A 15,686-nucleotide genomic window follows, 5' to 3' on the forward strand; every position below is an offset into this window, starting at 1 on the left:
ACAAATCAATTTTTTTGATAACACAAATCCATCCAAAGTATACAATCAGTGGTACTCACTATAATCACATAGTACTGCATTCATCATTTCAATCACTTTTAGAGCATTTTCATTATTCCAGAAATAATAATAAACAAAACCAAACAAGCAAACAAACCTCATCAACTCTCAATCTCTCTATGCTTCCCCTGCCATACATAGCTGCTATTGCCTTCTTTCCAGTGTATTTACATTTTGCAAAGACAGTCTTATATATGCAATATCACCCATATTCCTATTTTATATGAACTACATTATAAAGTCCCATGCTACATTTTTAGCTTTCATTTTAGTAATATAAATATCCTTAGACACTCCCTAATCACTGGCATAACCATAAAATAGCTCCACTAACAAACACTATGACGTGCTCTCACCATTTCCATTCATTTCCAGATTTACAAATAACCTTTTAACCAGTTCTGTACAGATCAACCAACAACTTTCTATTTTCTATCCTCATAATATTTTCTGGTGACCTATATTCTAATTAATAATTCCATGAGTTTATGCCATATCTTTAATTCATAATCTTTTCTATCTTTTAAAAAATTATTACTATCATTCTTTTTCTCCTCTTTCTTTTTCTATGGTCTTAATATTTTTTCAAGGGAACAAGGACAGCTACAAGGATAGAGAGTAAGTGGAACCAAGTATCAAAAAGGAACCTTAACGCAAAACAAAACAAAATAAAAGCCTAGAGTAGAAAGAGAAGCTGACCATCTGAATAAGCCCATCAAGATAAATAGCCTAGACAACAAAAAATTACTAGCCATACTAATAGGAAGGCATGGCCCACTCTAATGAACAAACTAAAAAATAGGAGGAGGTGAAGAACATAGAACTAATCAAAGATGTCCAAACAAATATCATGAATCAACTTAGTGAAGTGAAGGAAGAGATAAAGGATTTAAGAAGACACTAGGGGAACATACTGAGGAAATTGTAAACATACATAAAATTTATGGATCTGATGGTAATGATTGGCACAATGCAAGAAATCAAAAACACACTGGAATCACATAACAGCAGCTTTGAAAAGGCAGAGGGAAGAATTAGTGATGTCGAAGATAGCACATCTGAAATTGGACAGATAGTAGAACAGATAAATAAAAAGAGAGAAGAATTTCAGCAGGGACTTGGGGAAATGAATGACAATACAAGACACACAAATATCTGCATTATAGGCATCCCAGGGGGAGAAGAGAAGGGAAAGGGGCAGAAGGAATGTTGGAGGAAATAATGGCTGAAAATTTTTCAACTCTTTTGAATGTAAGTACATGTCCTGGAAGCATATGGAAGTCCATGTTCTGAAAGCACAGTGCACTCTAAGCCGTATAAATCCTAACAGGCATACCCCAAGACATATAAATATCTAAATGTCAAACATGAAGGACAAAGAGAGAATACTGAAAGCAGCAAGAGAAAAGAGATCCATCACATACAAGGGAAGTTCGATAAGATTAAGCACCGATTTCTCTAATCAGAAACCAGAGGCAAGAAGTCCATGGTATGACATAGTTAAGGTGCTAAAAAACAAAAATAAAAAACCCCACCAGCCAAGAATTCTGAATTCTGTATTCAGTAAACCTGGCATTCAAAAATGAGGAAGAATTCAACAAGAAACTTGTCCTTCAAGAAATACTAAAGGGAGATCTGCAGGCTGAAAGGAGAGAGGGGATTGGAGAGGACTGTAGAAAGAAAGATTAGTAAGAATAACTAAAATGATAAAAGGAGCAATAAAAAGAAAATATGATGTATATAAACCTAAAGAAAAAATGGCTAGCGTAGGTATTACATTGACAGTAATAACATTGAATGTTAATAGATTAAACTCTCCAATCAAAAAATGCAGACTGGCAGAATGGATAAGGACATATGACTCATCTATAGGCTGTTTACAAGAAACTCACCTAGACCCAGGGACATAAGGAGGTTGCAAGTGATTGGTCAGAAAACAATTTTACTTGCGAACAATAATCAAAAAAGAGTGGGAGTAGCTATACTAATACTGGATAAAATAGGCTTTAAATGGAAGACTATTGTAGAAGACAAATGATGACAATATATATTAATAAAAGGGGTCTTTAAATAAATTTGATACTCATGCTTTAAAAAAAAAAAAAAAAAAGGGGTAACTTCTCAAGAAGAAAGAACAATCATAAACATTTATGCACCTAACCAGGGTGCCCAAAAATATGTGAGGCAACACTAGAAAAACTAAGTAGAGAAAGAGATGCCTCTACAATTATAATGGGGAACTTTAATACACCATTATCATCATTAGATAGAATATCACGACAAAGTGTCAATAAAGAAACAGAGACTTTGAATAATACTTTAGAGGATCTAGACCTAATAGACATAAAAAGAACATGACACCCAAATACAGCAGGATATACAATCTTCTCCAGTGCACATGGATCATTCCCCAGGATGGACCACTCTCAACAAATTCAGAAGGATTGGAATTATACAAAGTAATTTCTCTGACCACAATGGAAAGAAGCTGGAAATTAATAAGGAGAAGAGAACAAGAATAGGCACAAAGATATGGAAGTTAAACAAAACATTCTTAGACAATCAGTTGGACAAGAAGGAAATTGCAAAAGAAATCAGTAACTACCTTGAAACAAATGAAAATGAGAACACCACGTATCAAAACCTATGGGATACAGTAAAAGCTGTGCTGAGAGGGAAATTTATAGCCATAAATGCCTATATTAAAAAAGAAGGGGAAGCAGCTGTGGCTCAATCAGTTGGGCTCCTGCCTATCATATGGGAGGCCCTGGGTTTGTGTCCCAGGGCCTCCTTGTGAAGGCAGGCTCACCCACAAGTGCCGTGGAGTGCTGCCTGGCCCGCAAGTGCCACGGAGTGCTACCAGCCCACAAACAACACGAAGAGCTGACTCAGCAAGGTGACACAACAAAAGAAAAGGGAGACAAGCAAAAACATAGAAGAGCACACAGCGAATGGACACAGAGAGCAGACAACAAGCAAGCTGCAGAGGGGAGAGAATAAATAAAAATTATAAATATAGACACAGAAGAATGCACAGCAAATGGACACAGAGAGCAGACAGCAAGCAAAAAGCCACCGGGGGGGGGGGGGGGGGGCTTAAATCAAAGACCTAACTGCACACCTGGAGGAAAAAGAATAACAAATGAATCCTAAAGTTAAGAGAAAGAAGGAAATAAAGACCAGAGAAGAACTAAATAAAATTAAGAGTTAAAAAACACCAGAAAAAATCAACAAAACCAAATGTTGTTTCTTTGAGAAAGTAATAAAATGAACAAACTCTCAGCTAGACTTACAAAGAAAAAAAGAGAGAAAATTGAAGTAATATAAAAAAACGAGGGAGGGGATGTCACCACTGATGCCACAGAAAAAAAGAATATCATAAGAGGATACTTTTTTAAATTGCATGCCAACAGGATGGATAACTTAGATGAAATGGATAAATTTCTAGAAACACACAAGGAGCCTACATTGATGAAAGAAGAAACTGATGAATTCAACAGACTGATTACAAGTAGCAAGATTGAACTAGTCATCTAAAACCTCCCAACTAAGGAGTACACAGGACCAGAGGTTTCAAAGGTGAATTCCACAAATCATTCCAGAAAGAACACCAATCCTGCTTAAACTCTTCCAAAAAACAGAAGTGGAGGTAACATTGCCTTACTAATTCTATGATGCTAACATCACCCTAATACTATAGCCACATAAAGATATAAGGAAACTACAGACCAATCTCTTTAATGAACCTGGAGGCTAAAATCCTCAACAAAATACTTGCTAATCATATTCAACCACACATCAAACAAATTACATACCACGATCAAGTGAGTTTCATCCCTGGTATGGAAGGATGGTTCAACATAAGAAAATCAATCATGTAATAAACTACATTAACAGATCAAAAGGAAAAAAATCACATGATCATGTCTATTGATGCAGAAAAAGTATTTGACAAAAACAGGATCCTTTCTTGATAAAAACACTTCAAAAGATAGGAATAGAAGGAAACTTCCTCAACAGGATAAAGGGTATAAATGAAAAACACACACCTAATGTCATATTCAAAGTTGAAATGGTAAAGGCTTTCCCTCTAAGATCTGGAACAAGACAAGGATGCCCACTGTCACACTCTTATTTAACATTGTGATAGAAGTACTTCCTTGAGCACTTAGGCAAGAAAAAATATAAAAGGCATCCAGATTGGAAAAAAAGAAGTAAAAATTTCACTATTTGAAGATGACATGGTCCTGTATGTACAAAGCCCTGAAAAAAATACAACAAAACTTCTAGAGCTGATAAATGAACTCAGTAAAGTGGCAGGATATAAGATCAACATACAAATATCAGTACCATTTCTGTACACCAATAATGAACAATCTGAGGAGGAAACCAAGAAAAAAATTCCATTTACAATAGTAATTAAAAGCATCAAATATGTAGGAATAAAGTTAACTAAAGATGTAAAGGACCAATACACAGAAAACTACACAACACTGTTAAAGGAAATCAAAGAAGACTTAAATAAGTGAAAGAATATTCCATGATCATGGATGGGAAGACTAAACATCATTAATATGTCTGTCATAACCAAATTGATTTACAGATTTAATGCAATTCCAATAAAAATTACAACAACATTTTTTACTGAATTGAAAAAGCTAACAATGAAATTTATTTGGAAGGGCAAGGGGCCCTGTATAGCCAGAAACATACTGAAAAAGAAAAATGAAGTTGGAGGAATCATGCTACATGACTTTAAGGCATTCTACAAAGCTAGAGTGGTCAAACCTGTATGGTATTGGCACAAGGACAGACATACTGACCAATGGAATTGAATTGAGAGTTCTGATATAGATCCTCGCATATATGGTCAACTGATATTTGACGAGGCCAGTAGGCCCACTCAACTGAGACATATTGGCCTCTTCAATAAACAGTGCAGGGAGAACTGGATAGCCATAGCCAAAAGAATGAGAGAGGATCATCACCTCATGCCCTATATAAAATTAACTCAAGATAGATCGAAGATCTAAATGTAAGAACCAAGACCATAAAGCTCTTAGAAGAAAATGTAGGAAAGCATCTATAATAAGATCTTGTAATAGGAAATGCTTTCATAAACTTTCCATCCAATTGCAAGCAACAAATGAAAAAATGGGACCTCCTCAAAATTAAAAATTAAAAAAAAAAATTATTTCTCCTCCCTCTCTCCATTGTCTGCTCTCTGTGTCCATTTGCTGTGTGTTCTTCTTGTATTCTCATTAGGCAGGTCCAGGAACCGATCCCAGGATGTTCCGGAGTGGGAGAGAGGCAATCATTCTCTTGCGCCAATTCAGCTCCCTAGTCTGTTGCATCTCTTATTATCTCTCTGTGTCTCTTTACATTGCATCATCTTGCTGCATCAGATCTCCATGTGGGCCAGCACTCCTGCTTGGGGTAGCACTCCATGTGGGCCAGTTCACTACATGGGCCAGCTTGCCTTCACCAGGAGACCCTGGGTATCAAACCTTGGACCTCCTATATGGTAGACGGGAGCCCAACTGCTTGAGCCACGTCCTTTTCCCAAAATTAAAAACTTTTCTGCTTCAAAGGAGTTTGTCAAGAAAGTGAAAAGGCAGCTTACTCAATGGGAGAAAATAGTAAACACTTACTTAATAAGGGCCTAGTATCCAGTATATATATAAAGAAACGATAACCTCGAAAATAAAAAGACAACCTACTTAAATATGGGCAAGAGATTTGAATAGACACTTTTCCAAAGAGGAAATACAAATCACTACAGAGCATATGAAAAGATGCTCAGCCTCACCAGCTATTAGGGAAATGCAAATCAAAACTACAACAAAATACCACCTCTTACCTATTAGACTGGCAGACTACCAAAAAAAAAAAAAAAAAAACAGAACTACAAGTGTTGGAGAGGATGTGGAGGAAATGGAACTCTCATCCACTGCTTATGGGAGTGTAGAATGGTACAGCCATTGTGGAGGAAGATTTGGAACATCCTCAGGAAGCTAACGATAGAACTGCCCTATGATCCAGAACTCCCACTGCTAGGTTTATACTCAGAAGAACTGAAAGCAGGGACATGAACTGATATATGCACACCAATATTCATAGCAGGATTATTCACTATTGCCGAAAGTTGAGAGTCACCCAAGTGTCCATCAATAGATGAATGGATAAGCAAATTGTGGTATACACACACAGTGGAATATTACTCAGCTATAAGAAGGAATGCAGTATAGACACATGGGACCGCATGGATGAATCTTGAAGACCTTCTATTGAATGAAGTAAGCCAGCCACTAAAGGACAAATATTACATGACCTCACTGATATGACCTAAGCAAATTGAGCAGACTCAAAGAGCTAGAGTCTGGAAGACAGGTTATCAGGAAACAAAATGGGAGCAGAAGGTGGTGAGCTATGCCCAATATGGGCAAACCTATGATAAGCTGGAAAGGGGTGTTTTGGGATTGGATGGGGCTGATAGTGGTGCAGGGATGTAAGTGGAGTCAGCGGTGCTGGAATGTGAAGGTGAGCAGGAGGGGCTGGATTGCACTCAGGGGACTTGTAGATCTGTGGTTAAGACTACAATGCTGGGGATGTTCTTTTAGCAAATATGGCATAGGAAAGTTATTGGTGCAGGGCATCAGGGTTGGGGGAATATGTGGGAAAAGGCACACCTGAGGCATGCTTCTATGGAATATGAAAGTGTTCATGTTGTCATAGGCTGTTATCTCAGTGGATAGAGATGCACACCATAAAAAAGAAAATATTAAACTCCCACCCTAGAGAGTCCTGCTAGGTTCTCAAAGAGAGAGGCAAGAGTCTCTTCAGAACAGAGTGAGTACCTAATAAAAGAAGACAGTCTAATGTGACAAAACCTCAATATTAATGCATGTAATTATGAACCTTATTCTTCAAAAATTGCAACATAGTGGTTATCAAGGGTTTCAAAGGGAAAAGAAGAAGGGATGGACCATGGGGCATTTTTAGGGCACTGGAATTGTTCTGCATCATCTTGCAATGACAGATTCAGGTCATTATGCATTTTGTTAGAACAAATAAAAGTGTTTGGCACAAAATGTGAATCATTATGTAAACCATAATGGTTTACATGGTTAGTAGTAATGCTTCAATATTTGTTTATCAATTGTAACAAATATACCATACTAATGTAAGATGTCATTAATAGGGGAAAATGTGAGAGGGGTGGGGGTGGGGTATATGGGAATCCCCTGTATTTTCTTTTTTTAAAACAAGCCTTTGATTTTCATTTCTCAAAAAAGCTACATATTTTTAAATTTAGCTTTCTGACTCTGTGCTTGTGCTTTCAACACTTCCCGAACAATTTTCTGCTCCGCAATCAGGAATGCAGGCTTGACCCGGTCACGGACACATTTAGCACGCATGGAACCACCATAGGCTCTGCTGAATTTTTTTTTTTTTTTGCTTTAGATAACCTCATAAGAACTTTAGGTCTCACAGTATGAACCCCTCGAATTCGCCCTGGGCCAATACCACAGGCAGATTTTGGTGCTTTTCCAACCTTCTTGGTATGAAGGTAAACAATTCTATTTCCAGGGGTACAGAGTAACCTAGTTTTGTTAGAAGCAGTATTGTAGGGTAGCTTACAATGGTACATCAAGGCTAGACCATTTTGAATGCCTCTAGAAGCCATCCCCAGAGAAGAAAAAGGAATCTCTATATTTTCTTTGTGACTTTTCTGTTACCTAAAACTTTGAAAATAAAGTGAAAAAAATAAGACACTGGGGGACCATACAGAAGAAATTGTCACTGCACATAAGTAAACAGATCTTACAGGAATGAAAGACATTTTAAAAAAATGCTTTTTAAATTACATATTTTGTATTTTTATTTTATTTATTTTTACTTTGTTTTGGGGAGATTTTGGATTACAGAAGAGTCCTAAGTGTGGTAGGGGAGGATCGTTAGTGCAGGGTGTCTGTGGTAGGGGGATATGTGAGGAGGGGTGCACCTGGGGCATGCTGCTAAGGAATATGAATGTGTTCAAGTGGTCATAGGGTGCTGTCTTGGTGGGTGGAGACCCATGCAATAATTGAAAGAATATAGAATTCCCATCCTGGAGAGTCATACTACATTCTCTAATAGAGTGGCAAGAATCCCTGGAGTTATATGGGCAGTGCCTAGCGATGGACAGACCAATATGCCAGGCCCTTGACATTGATGGTTGTACTTATGAACCTTGTTCTTTTGAAATTGAAACTTAGCCTAGTATTATATATTGCCCAAGAGTTACCTCCTGAAAGCCTCCTTGCTACTCAAATATGGCCTCTCTCTAAGCCAAACTCAGCCTATACCTCCCCCCGGCATAACTGACTCCTGGGGATGAGCCTCCCTGGCACTGAGGGATTACCACCAAGCGCCAACTAGTAATGCAGTTGGAAAAAGACCTTGACCAAAAGGGGGAAATATTAAATACAAATGAGTTTTTATGGCTATAAGATTTCAAAGTAAGTCAAAGATCATTCCAGAGGTTATGCTTATGCACATCTCAGTAGGACCTCACTGTTTGTCACAGTAAACAGTGCCTTAAGCAGGGGACTCCTGAGGGCTCTAGAGACAGCTGGACACTATAAGTAGGGCAGACAACCCCAGGTTTTCAGCACTCTGCCAGTGGGCATTACTTTGAAATATAAGATAACTTATCCCCCCAATGAATCAGAATTGGACTCATTTATAATTTTCCTACACTTGGTTTTTATGCCCCTTTTTATTTGAACCTATAATTAACACTATACCCATTAAATGTGTCCCAGAGACTTAAATCTTCCAGCTGTTCATATGCCAGTTGAACCCTGAATCTCAGCAGAGTTGCAGCTAACACCAACCCTCTAATTCATCACCCACCCAGGAAAACTAACAAAAGGATGATGATGGACAACACTCATTCCAAAAAACAGAGTATATATAACTGCAAGCAAGAGAGTTCTACCTACCTGCCCCATGGGATCTAAGCCCTCCTCAATCAGAACCAAAATCCTCTAGATTCAGGAATGAACAAACATAAGAGGGGATTGCAACTATGGACTGCAGTAGACTTATTATTATTCTAGTAATAGAATAACTAGCAACATTGATATAAAGGCAGTGGTCACCAGAGGTTCTGAGGGGAAGGAGAGGGAAGAATAGGTGTAAGATGGGGCATTTTTGGGACATTGGAATTGTTCTGAATTACCTTGCAACAATGGATACAGGTCATTATACATTTTGTCATAACCTATAAAATTGTGCGGTGCAAAGTGTAAATCATAATGTAAACTGTAGACCATGGTTAGTAGCAATGCTTCAATATGTGTCCGTCAATTGTAACAAATATACCTCACTAATGAAAAGATGTTGTTAATGGAGGAAAGTGTGGGAGGGGGAGGTGGTGAGATATAAGGGAATCTCTTATATTTTCAATGTAACAATCTAAAGCTTCTTTAAAAATAATAATGAAAAGATTAAAAATTAAAATATTAAGTTAAAATAGATCAATAATCAAAAAATGAATATTATTTCCTTAGTAGATAAAGAATATCAATTTAGATGAAAAAGCAAAATCCAGTTGTATACTGCTCACAAAAAACACAAATAGGGAAACGGACTTTGGCCCAGTGGTTAGGGCGTCCGTCTACCACATGGGAGGTCCGCGGTTCAAGCCCCGGGCCTCCTTGACCCATGTGGAGCTGGCCCATGCGCAGTGCTGATGCGCGCAAGGAGTGCCATGCCAAGCCACACAGAGGTGTCCCCCGTGTAGGGGAGCCCCACGCGCAAGGAGTGCACCTGTAAGGAGAGCCGCCCAGCACGAAGGAGGGAGCAGCCTGCCCAGGAATGGCGCCGCCCACACTTCCCGTGCCGCTGACGACATCAGAAGTGGACAAAGAAACAAGACGCAGCAAAAAAACACAGAAAATAGACAACCGGGGGAGGGGAGGGGAATTAAAGAAATAAAAATAAATCTTTAAAAAAAACAAAAAAAAACAAAACAAAAAACACAAATAGAATAAAATTTTTAAAAAAAATCCATGGAACTACAGTACACAAACAGTGAACTCTAAGTTAAACCATGGACTTCAGCTAACAGTACAATTGTAAAAATGTGCTATCATCACTCATACCAGATGTTCCACACTAAGGCAAGGTGTTGGTGGTATATGGGAATCCAGTATAGTATACATGATTGTTCTGTAAACCCACAACTTCTCTAATAAAGAAAAAAAATCATAAGGACCTTGATGGTGGAGATCACAAAGAGCAAATAAAGTTTGTGATTGCCAAAAGCTGGGGGAAAACACAACTAGAACAAAATCATAAAAAAGAGTGAAAATTGAAGGAATTAAAACAATAATATTCCATACAAATAGTAACCAAAAGAAATTGGGATTAACATTAACACAGATAAAACTGAGTTTAAGAGCTAAACAACATTAATATTAATAACACTGAATTTTTAAAATTGAGTAGACTTGAACTTCCTTAGGGACAAAAAAGAAAACCACATAATGTAAAAAAAACAAAACAAAAACAAACAACAAAAACCCACCATGAAGACATTATGAAGTTCCATGTACCTAAAAACAAAATCATTAAATACATGAAGCAAAATTTACTAGCAGCATTACAAGGAATAATAACAAATTCACAACAGTGGGAAACAAACATACCTCTAGCTGAAACTAAGGGAAAAGAAAAAAAAAATTAGTAAGGATACAGAACTTTCTATTTGTTTATTCAACTGCCTATTAACATATATATGGATGCAAAACAGGCATTTGAACTTAACATGCCCAAAACATGTCTCCCAAAACCTACTCCTCCCACAATCTTTTTCATCTAGGAAATGGAAATTCTTCATGATTCCTCAGGCTGAAACATTTGTGAGCTATCTTTGATTCTTTTCTCCTTTGCATCTAATCTGTTAGTAAGTCCTATTGTTCTACCTTCCAAACATATCCAGAATATGACCAAGTCTCACCATCTCCACTGCTTTTATCCTGCTCTAAGCCATTCTCTCCTGATTTACTGCAATAAGCTCTTATCTAAGGTCCCTGCTTCCACCCCTGCCCCAGAAGATAGAAAAACCCTTTTAAAAAATACCTACATGTTCATAATTCTCTAATGCCTTCTTCTTGCATTCAGAGTAAAAACTTCCTAACCTCCACGTGATGTGGTCCCTTTCAGATCTCCTCTTCCCGCTCTCTTGTTCAGTCTACTTTAGCAATGCTGGAATCCTTGCTATACCTCAAACATACCCAGTTTTTGCACTTCCTCTCTGCCTGGAGACTTCTTCCCCCATATATCCATATGGCTCACTCCCTTACCCTTTGTATTTGCTCCAACGTCACCATTTATTAAAATTCCAACTACCATCTCCACCACTCGGCACTTTTTATCATCTTCCCATGCTGCATTTTTCTAGCCACATTACAATCTTATACTCTATACACAATATTTTATTGTCTGTCTCCCCACTATCATGTAAACACCAAAAGGGAAGAGATTTTTGGTCATTTTCTTCACTGCCATATTCCCAGAGTTAGAAAAGCATCTGATATAAAGTAGTCACTTGAGGCTCTCTCGCCTTACTCTTTTGCCTGCGGACCTGTCCTGCCCTCTTTGTGCTGCCTTCCCATTTTTCCTCTGCCACATAGGGACTTATAATCTATAATGGGGAATTGTAGCTTGTAAATCAGCCCTCTTCATCCCTTTTCATCCCCTTCCTCACTATCTGGGACCCCTGCTCTGTTATTTTCTGTTATTTTCTCCCATTTCTCTTCCCTCACTACTTGAATAAATTACTGACCTAATTAAAAAAATAAATTTAAAAAATAGTCACTTGATATAACTCTGTTCAAGAAATATTCTCTTTTTTTAAATCCCCCCCACCCCCACTGTTTGTGTTATCTGTATCCATTTGCTGTGTGATCTTCTGTATCTATTTCTCTTCTTCCTCTTCTCATTTTTTCTCCTCTAGGATTCACTGGGATTTGATCCCGAGGACCTCTGATGTAGAAAGAAGTTTCCTGTTAGCTGCGCCATTTCAGTTCCTGGTTTCTGCTGTGCTTTACCTTGACTTTCCGCTTCATCTCTCTTTCGTTGCATCATCATTTTGCTGCATGACTCACTTGTATGGGCACTGGCTCACCATGCGGGCACTCTCGCACCTAGGCCCTCAGCTTACCACGTGGACACTGGCTCGCCATGCAGGCACTGGCTCACTGTGTAGGCACACTTTCTCTTCTTCTTTTTCACTGGGAGGCCCCAGGGATTGAACCTGGGTCCTCCCATATGGTAGGCAGAAGACCTATCCCTTGAGCCACATCCACTTCCCTAAATTATTCTCTTTACTTGTCTATGTGTGAAATGTTTTTGACACACAAATACAGATATAATAATCCAAAATTTGTGTTTAATATACACAAGAGTTTCATGTAATTCTTTGATTTAAACCCTGGAGCATGCTTTCAATTTTTTTGTTTTGCTTTGTTTTAATAACTTTATTTTTAGAGCAGTTTTAGGTTTAGATAAAAATTGTGTGAAAAGTAGAGTTCTCATATACCCCAGCCCCCAAGTTTCCCTTATTATTAATATCTTGCATTAGTGTGGTACAGTTGTTCTTACTGATGAACTAATATTGATACATAATTAGTAAGTAAAGTCTATAGTTTAAGTTGTACATGTCTGCGAGTTTTGACAAATGTGTAATGTCATGTTTCCACCATTATGGTATCATACAGAAAAGTTCCCTTTCCCTAAAAATGCCCTGACCTCCACCCAGTCATCACCCCTACCATCTCCCCTAACCCCATGGCAACCACTGATCTTTTTACTGAAAGTTTTGCCTTTTCCAGAATGTCAAATAGTTAGAATCATATAGTATGTAGTCTTTTCAGACTGGCTTTCTTTCATTTAGCAATATACATTTAAGGTTCCTTCATGTCTTTTTGTCACTTGATAGGTCATTTCTTTTCATCACAGAATAATATTCTATTATATGGATGTGCCTCAGTTTATCTAATCATTCACTTATTGAAGGACATTTTGGTTGCTTCCAATTTTAAGTAATTATGAATGAAGCTTCTATAAACATTTGTGTGCAGGTTTATACATGGCCATAAATTTTCAACTCCTTTGGGTAAATACCTAGGATGGCAATTGCTAGAACATATGGTAAATCTGTTTAGCTTTGTAAACTGTCTTCCAAAATGTCTGTACCATTTTGCATTCCCACCAGCAAAGAATAAGAGTTTCTGTTGTCCACGTTCTTGTCAGCATTTGTTGAGGTCACCGTTTTAGATTTTAGCCATTCTAATAGGTGTGTAGTGGTATCTCTTTGCTGTTTTGATTTGCAATTTCCTAATATGATGTTGAACATCTTTTCAAATGTTTATTTGCCATCTCTACATCCTCTTTGATAATGAGTCAGTTCATATCTTTTGCTTATTTTTAAATTGGGTTGTTTTCTTACTGAGTTTTTAAGAGTTTGTTGTATACTTTAGATATAAGTCCTTTGTCAGATATATGCTTTGCAAATATTTTCTCCCATCTGTGGCTTGTCTTTTCATTATCTTTATGTATTTTTACTATAAGTTTTAAATTCTTATTCCCATTTTACTTGAAAAGAAGAATAAGGTGGGTTTAATAATTTTTCTAAGAACAAATAGAAAATAAAAAGGACAGTGGTTAGACTCCAACCCAGCTCCTCCAGGGCTCTTTACTCAAACAGAGCTGAAACACCACAGATGACGGTTAGCATAATAAAGCATAAATCAAGAACAAGCAGGGAAACGGACTTTGGCCCAGTGGTTAGGGCGTCCGTCTACCACATGGGAGGTCCGCGGTTCAAGCCCCGGGCCTCCTTGACCCGTGTGGAGCTGGCCCGTGCGCAGTGCTGATGCGCGCAAGGAGTGCGGTGCTACACAGGGGTGTCCCCCGCGTAGGGGAGCCCCACGCGCAAGGAGTGCACCCGTAAGGAGAGCCGCCCAGCGCGAAGGAGGGAGCAGCCTGCCGAGGAATGGCGCCGCCCACACTTCCCGTGCCGCTGACGACAACAGAAGCGGACAAAGAAACAAGACGCAGCAAAAAGACACAGAAAATAGACAACTGGGGGAGGGGAGGGGAATTAAATAAATAAAAATAAATCTTTAAAAAAAAAAAAAAGAACAAGCAGATGCTAGGAATGAAGATATTCAATATGGTGTCACCTGATAAACTCAATGCAAAGATGTATCAGATTCAGACCTCAGAGCATCCTCAGTGCTTTGATGTACCTTTAAAACTCTGCTTCCACAAAGTAACACATATGAACCAAAGATATGCACCACCCCCAGTGGCATTTTTTACTTCCTGGGTCAACTCCTTACTCTGTGTAGCACAGATATCCCAAGGACACATAATTATAAAATTAAGAGCTTTTTAGAGACCATAGGGAAAGTGTGATGCCCACCATCTGCCTCAATCTGTATAGGACCCTTAGTTAAACTGTTTGTGGGTCAACTAAGGTTTTTTGTTTTATTGTTTTATTTGCTGTCTTCCCAACTTGAGAAACTCATACAATTGTGCATCTAATGTACAAAGTAAGGCATCTAAATAAAACACACCCGTTGTACTCACATACACCCCAACACAATGAAAAAAAGGACTTCAGGTTAATTGATTATTTTACTGTCAGATGGTGTGCTTCAAACAGAAACAGTAGTTTAACATCATTTACCTCAAGTATTTTATCTCCGGTTTTAAGAGCTTTTGTTTTTCCTGCTGGACTGTCTTCTAAAACTTGTTTGATAAATATACCTTTCAGCTCCTCTCCATTCTTCAGGCGTTTTATAACAGTTTGTCCACCAACAATACTGATACCAAGAGATACACTGGGTTCTCTAAAAATCTCAACACTGCAAAAAGGAAAAAGCAAAATTCATTCATGAACAAGTTCATTTATTTGTTGGATGGTCACTTTAAGAATTCAATTTGTATTATATCCTTGAGAATCAGTTTACATAAATATATTTTATAAATACATTTTTTACAAATGTCATGTAAATTGTGCCTATTGCTAAAATAAGAAGATGCTATCAATAATTCATGGCATGTAAAAGTTTAAATTTTGAAAACAACATATCTAAAATAATAAATATAACTCTTAATATTCAGAGATGACTTAGCTAAACCTCATTGTTCCCACCTCCTACCACAGTATATTTTCTGTGATTAGTCCATTTCAATGTTCCATCATAACATTAGCGAAAAATGGATTAAGGAAATAATAAATGGATGAAAAATAAAGAACGTGACATCTATCACTTTGGCAAAAAGCACACACTTTCAAAATAAAATAAATTTGCCGAGAGGCTGATTGCTCAAGCTGCTTGGCCAGTCAAGTAAGTAGGTTTAACTCAATGATTCCTTAAGCAGAGAAAATATTTTTCTGTACCTAAGGCTAGAAGATTTTTTCTCCATGTCATTTTTTTTTGTTAAGATTTATTTTCATTTATTTAATTCCCCTCCCCTCCCCTCCCCTCCCCTGGTTGTCTGTTTTCTGTGTCTTTTTGCTGCGTCTTGTTTCTTTGTCCGCTTCTGTTGTCATCAGCGGCACG

At 37.8% G+C, this 15,686-nt stretch overlaps 1 protein-coding gene across 11 annotated transcripts in view; it reads right to left on the reverse strand.

Annotated features, from left to right (window-relative positions):
• Window positions 1–15,686, reverse strand: part of PATJ (PATJ crumbs cell polarity complex component) — a 435,722-nt gene that overhangs the window by 243,595 nt on the left and 176,441 nt on the right. For all 11 annotated transcript variants that reach the window (XM_071217421.1, XM_071217419.1, XM_012519032.3 and 8 more), the window contains one exon: window positions 14,807–14,984. In XM_071217421.1, the coding sequence (XP_071073522.1) occupies window positions 14,807–14,984 (178 nt within the window). The remainder of the gene's footprint in view (window positions 1–14,806; window positions 14,985–15,686) is intronic.

This window comes from Dasypus novemcinctus, chromosome 9 (assembly GCF_030445035.2).
Source record: "Dasypus novemcinctus isolate mDasNov1 chromosome 9, mDasNov1.1.hap2, whole genome shotgun sequence".
In the NCBI taxonomy this organism is placed as follows: Eukaryota; Metazoa; Chordata; class Mammalia; order Cingulata; family Dasypodidae; genus Dasypus; species Dasypus novemcinctus.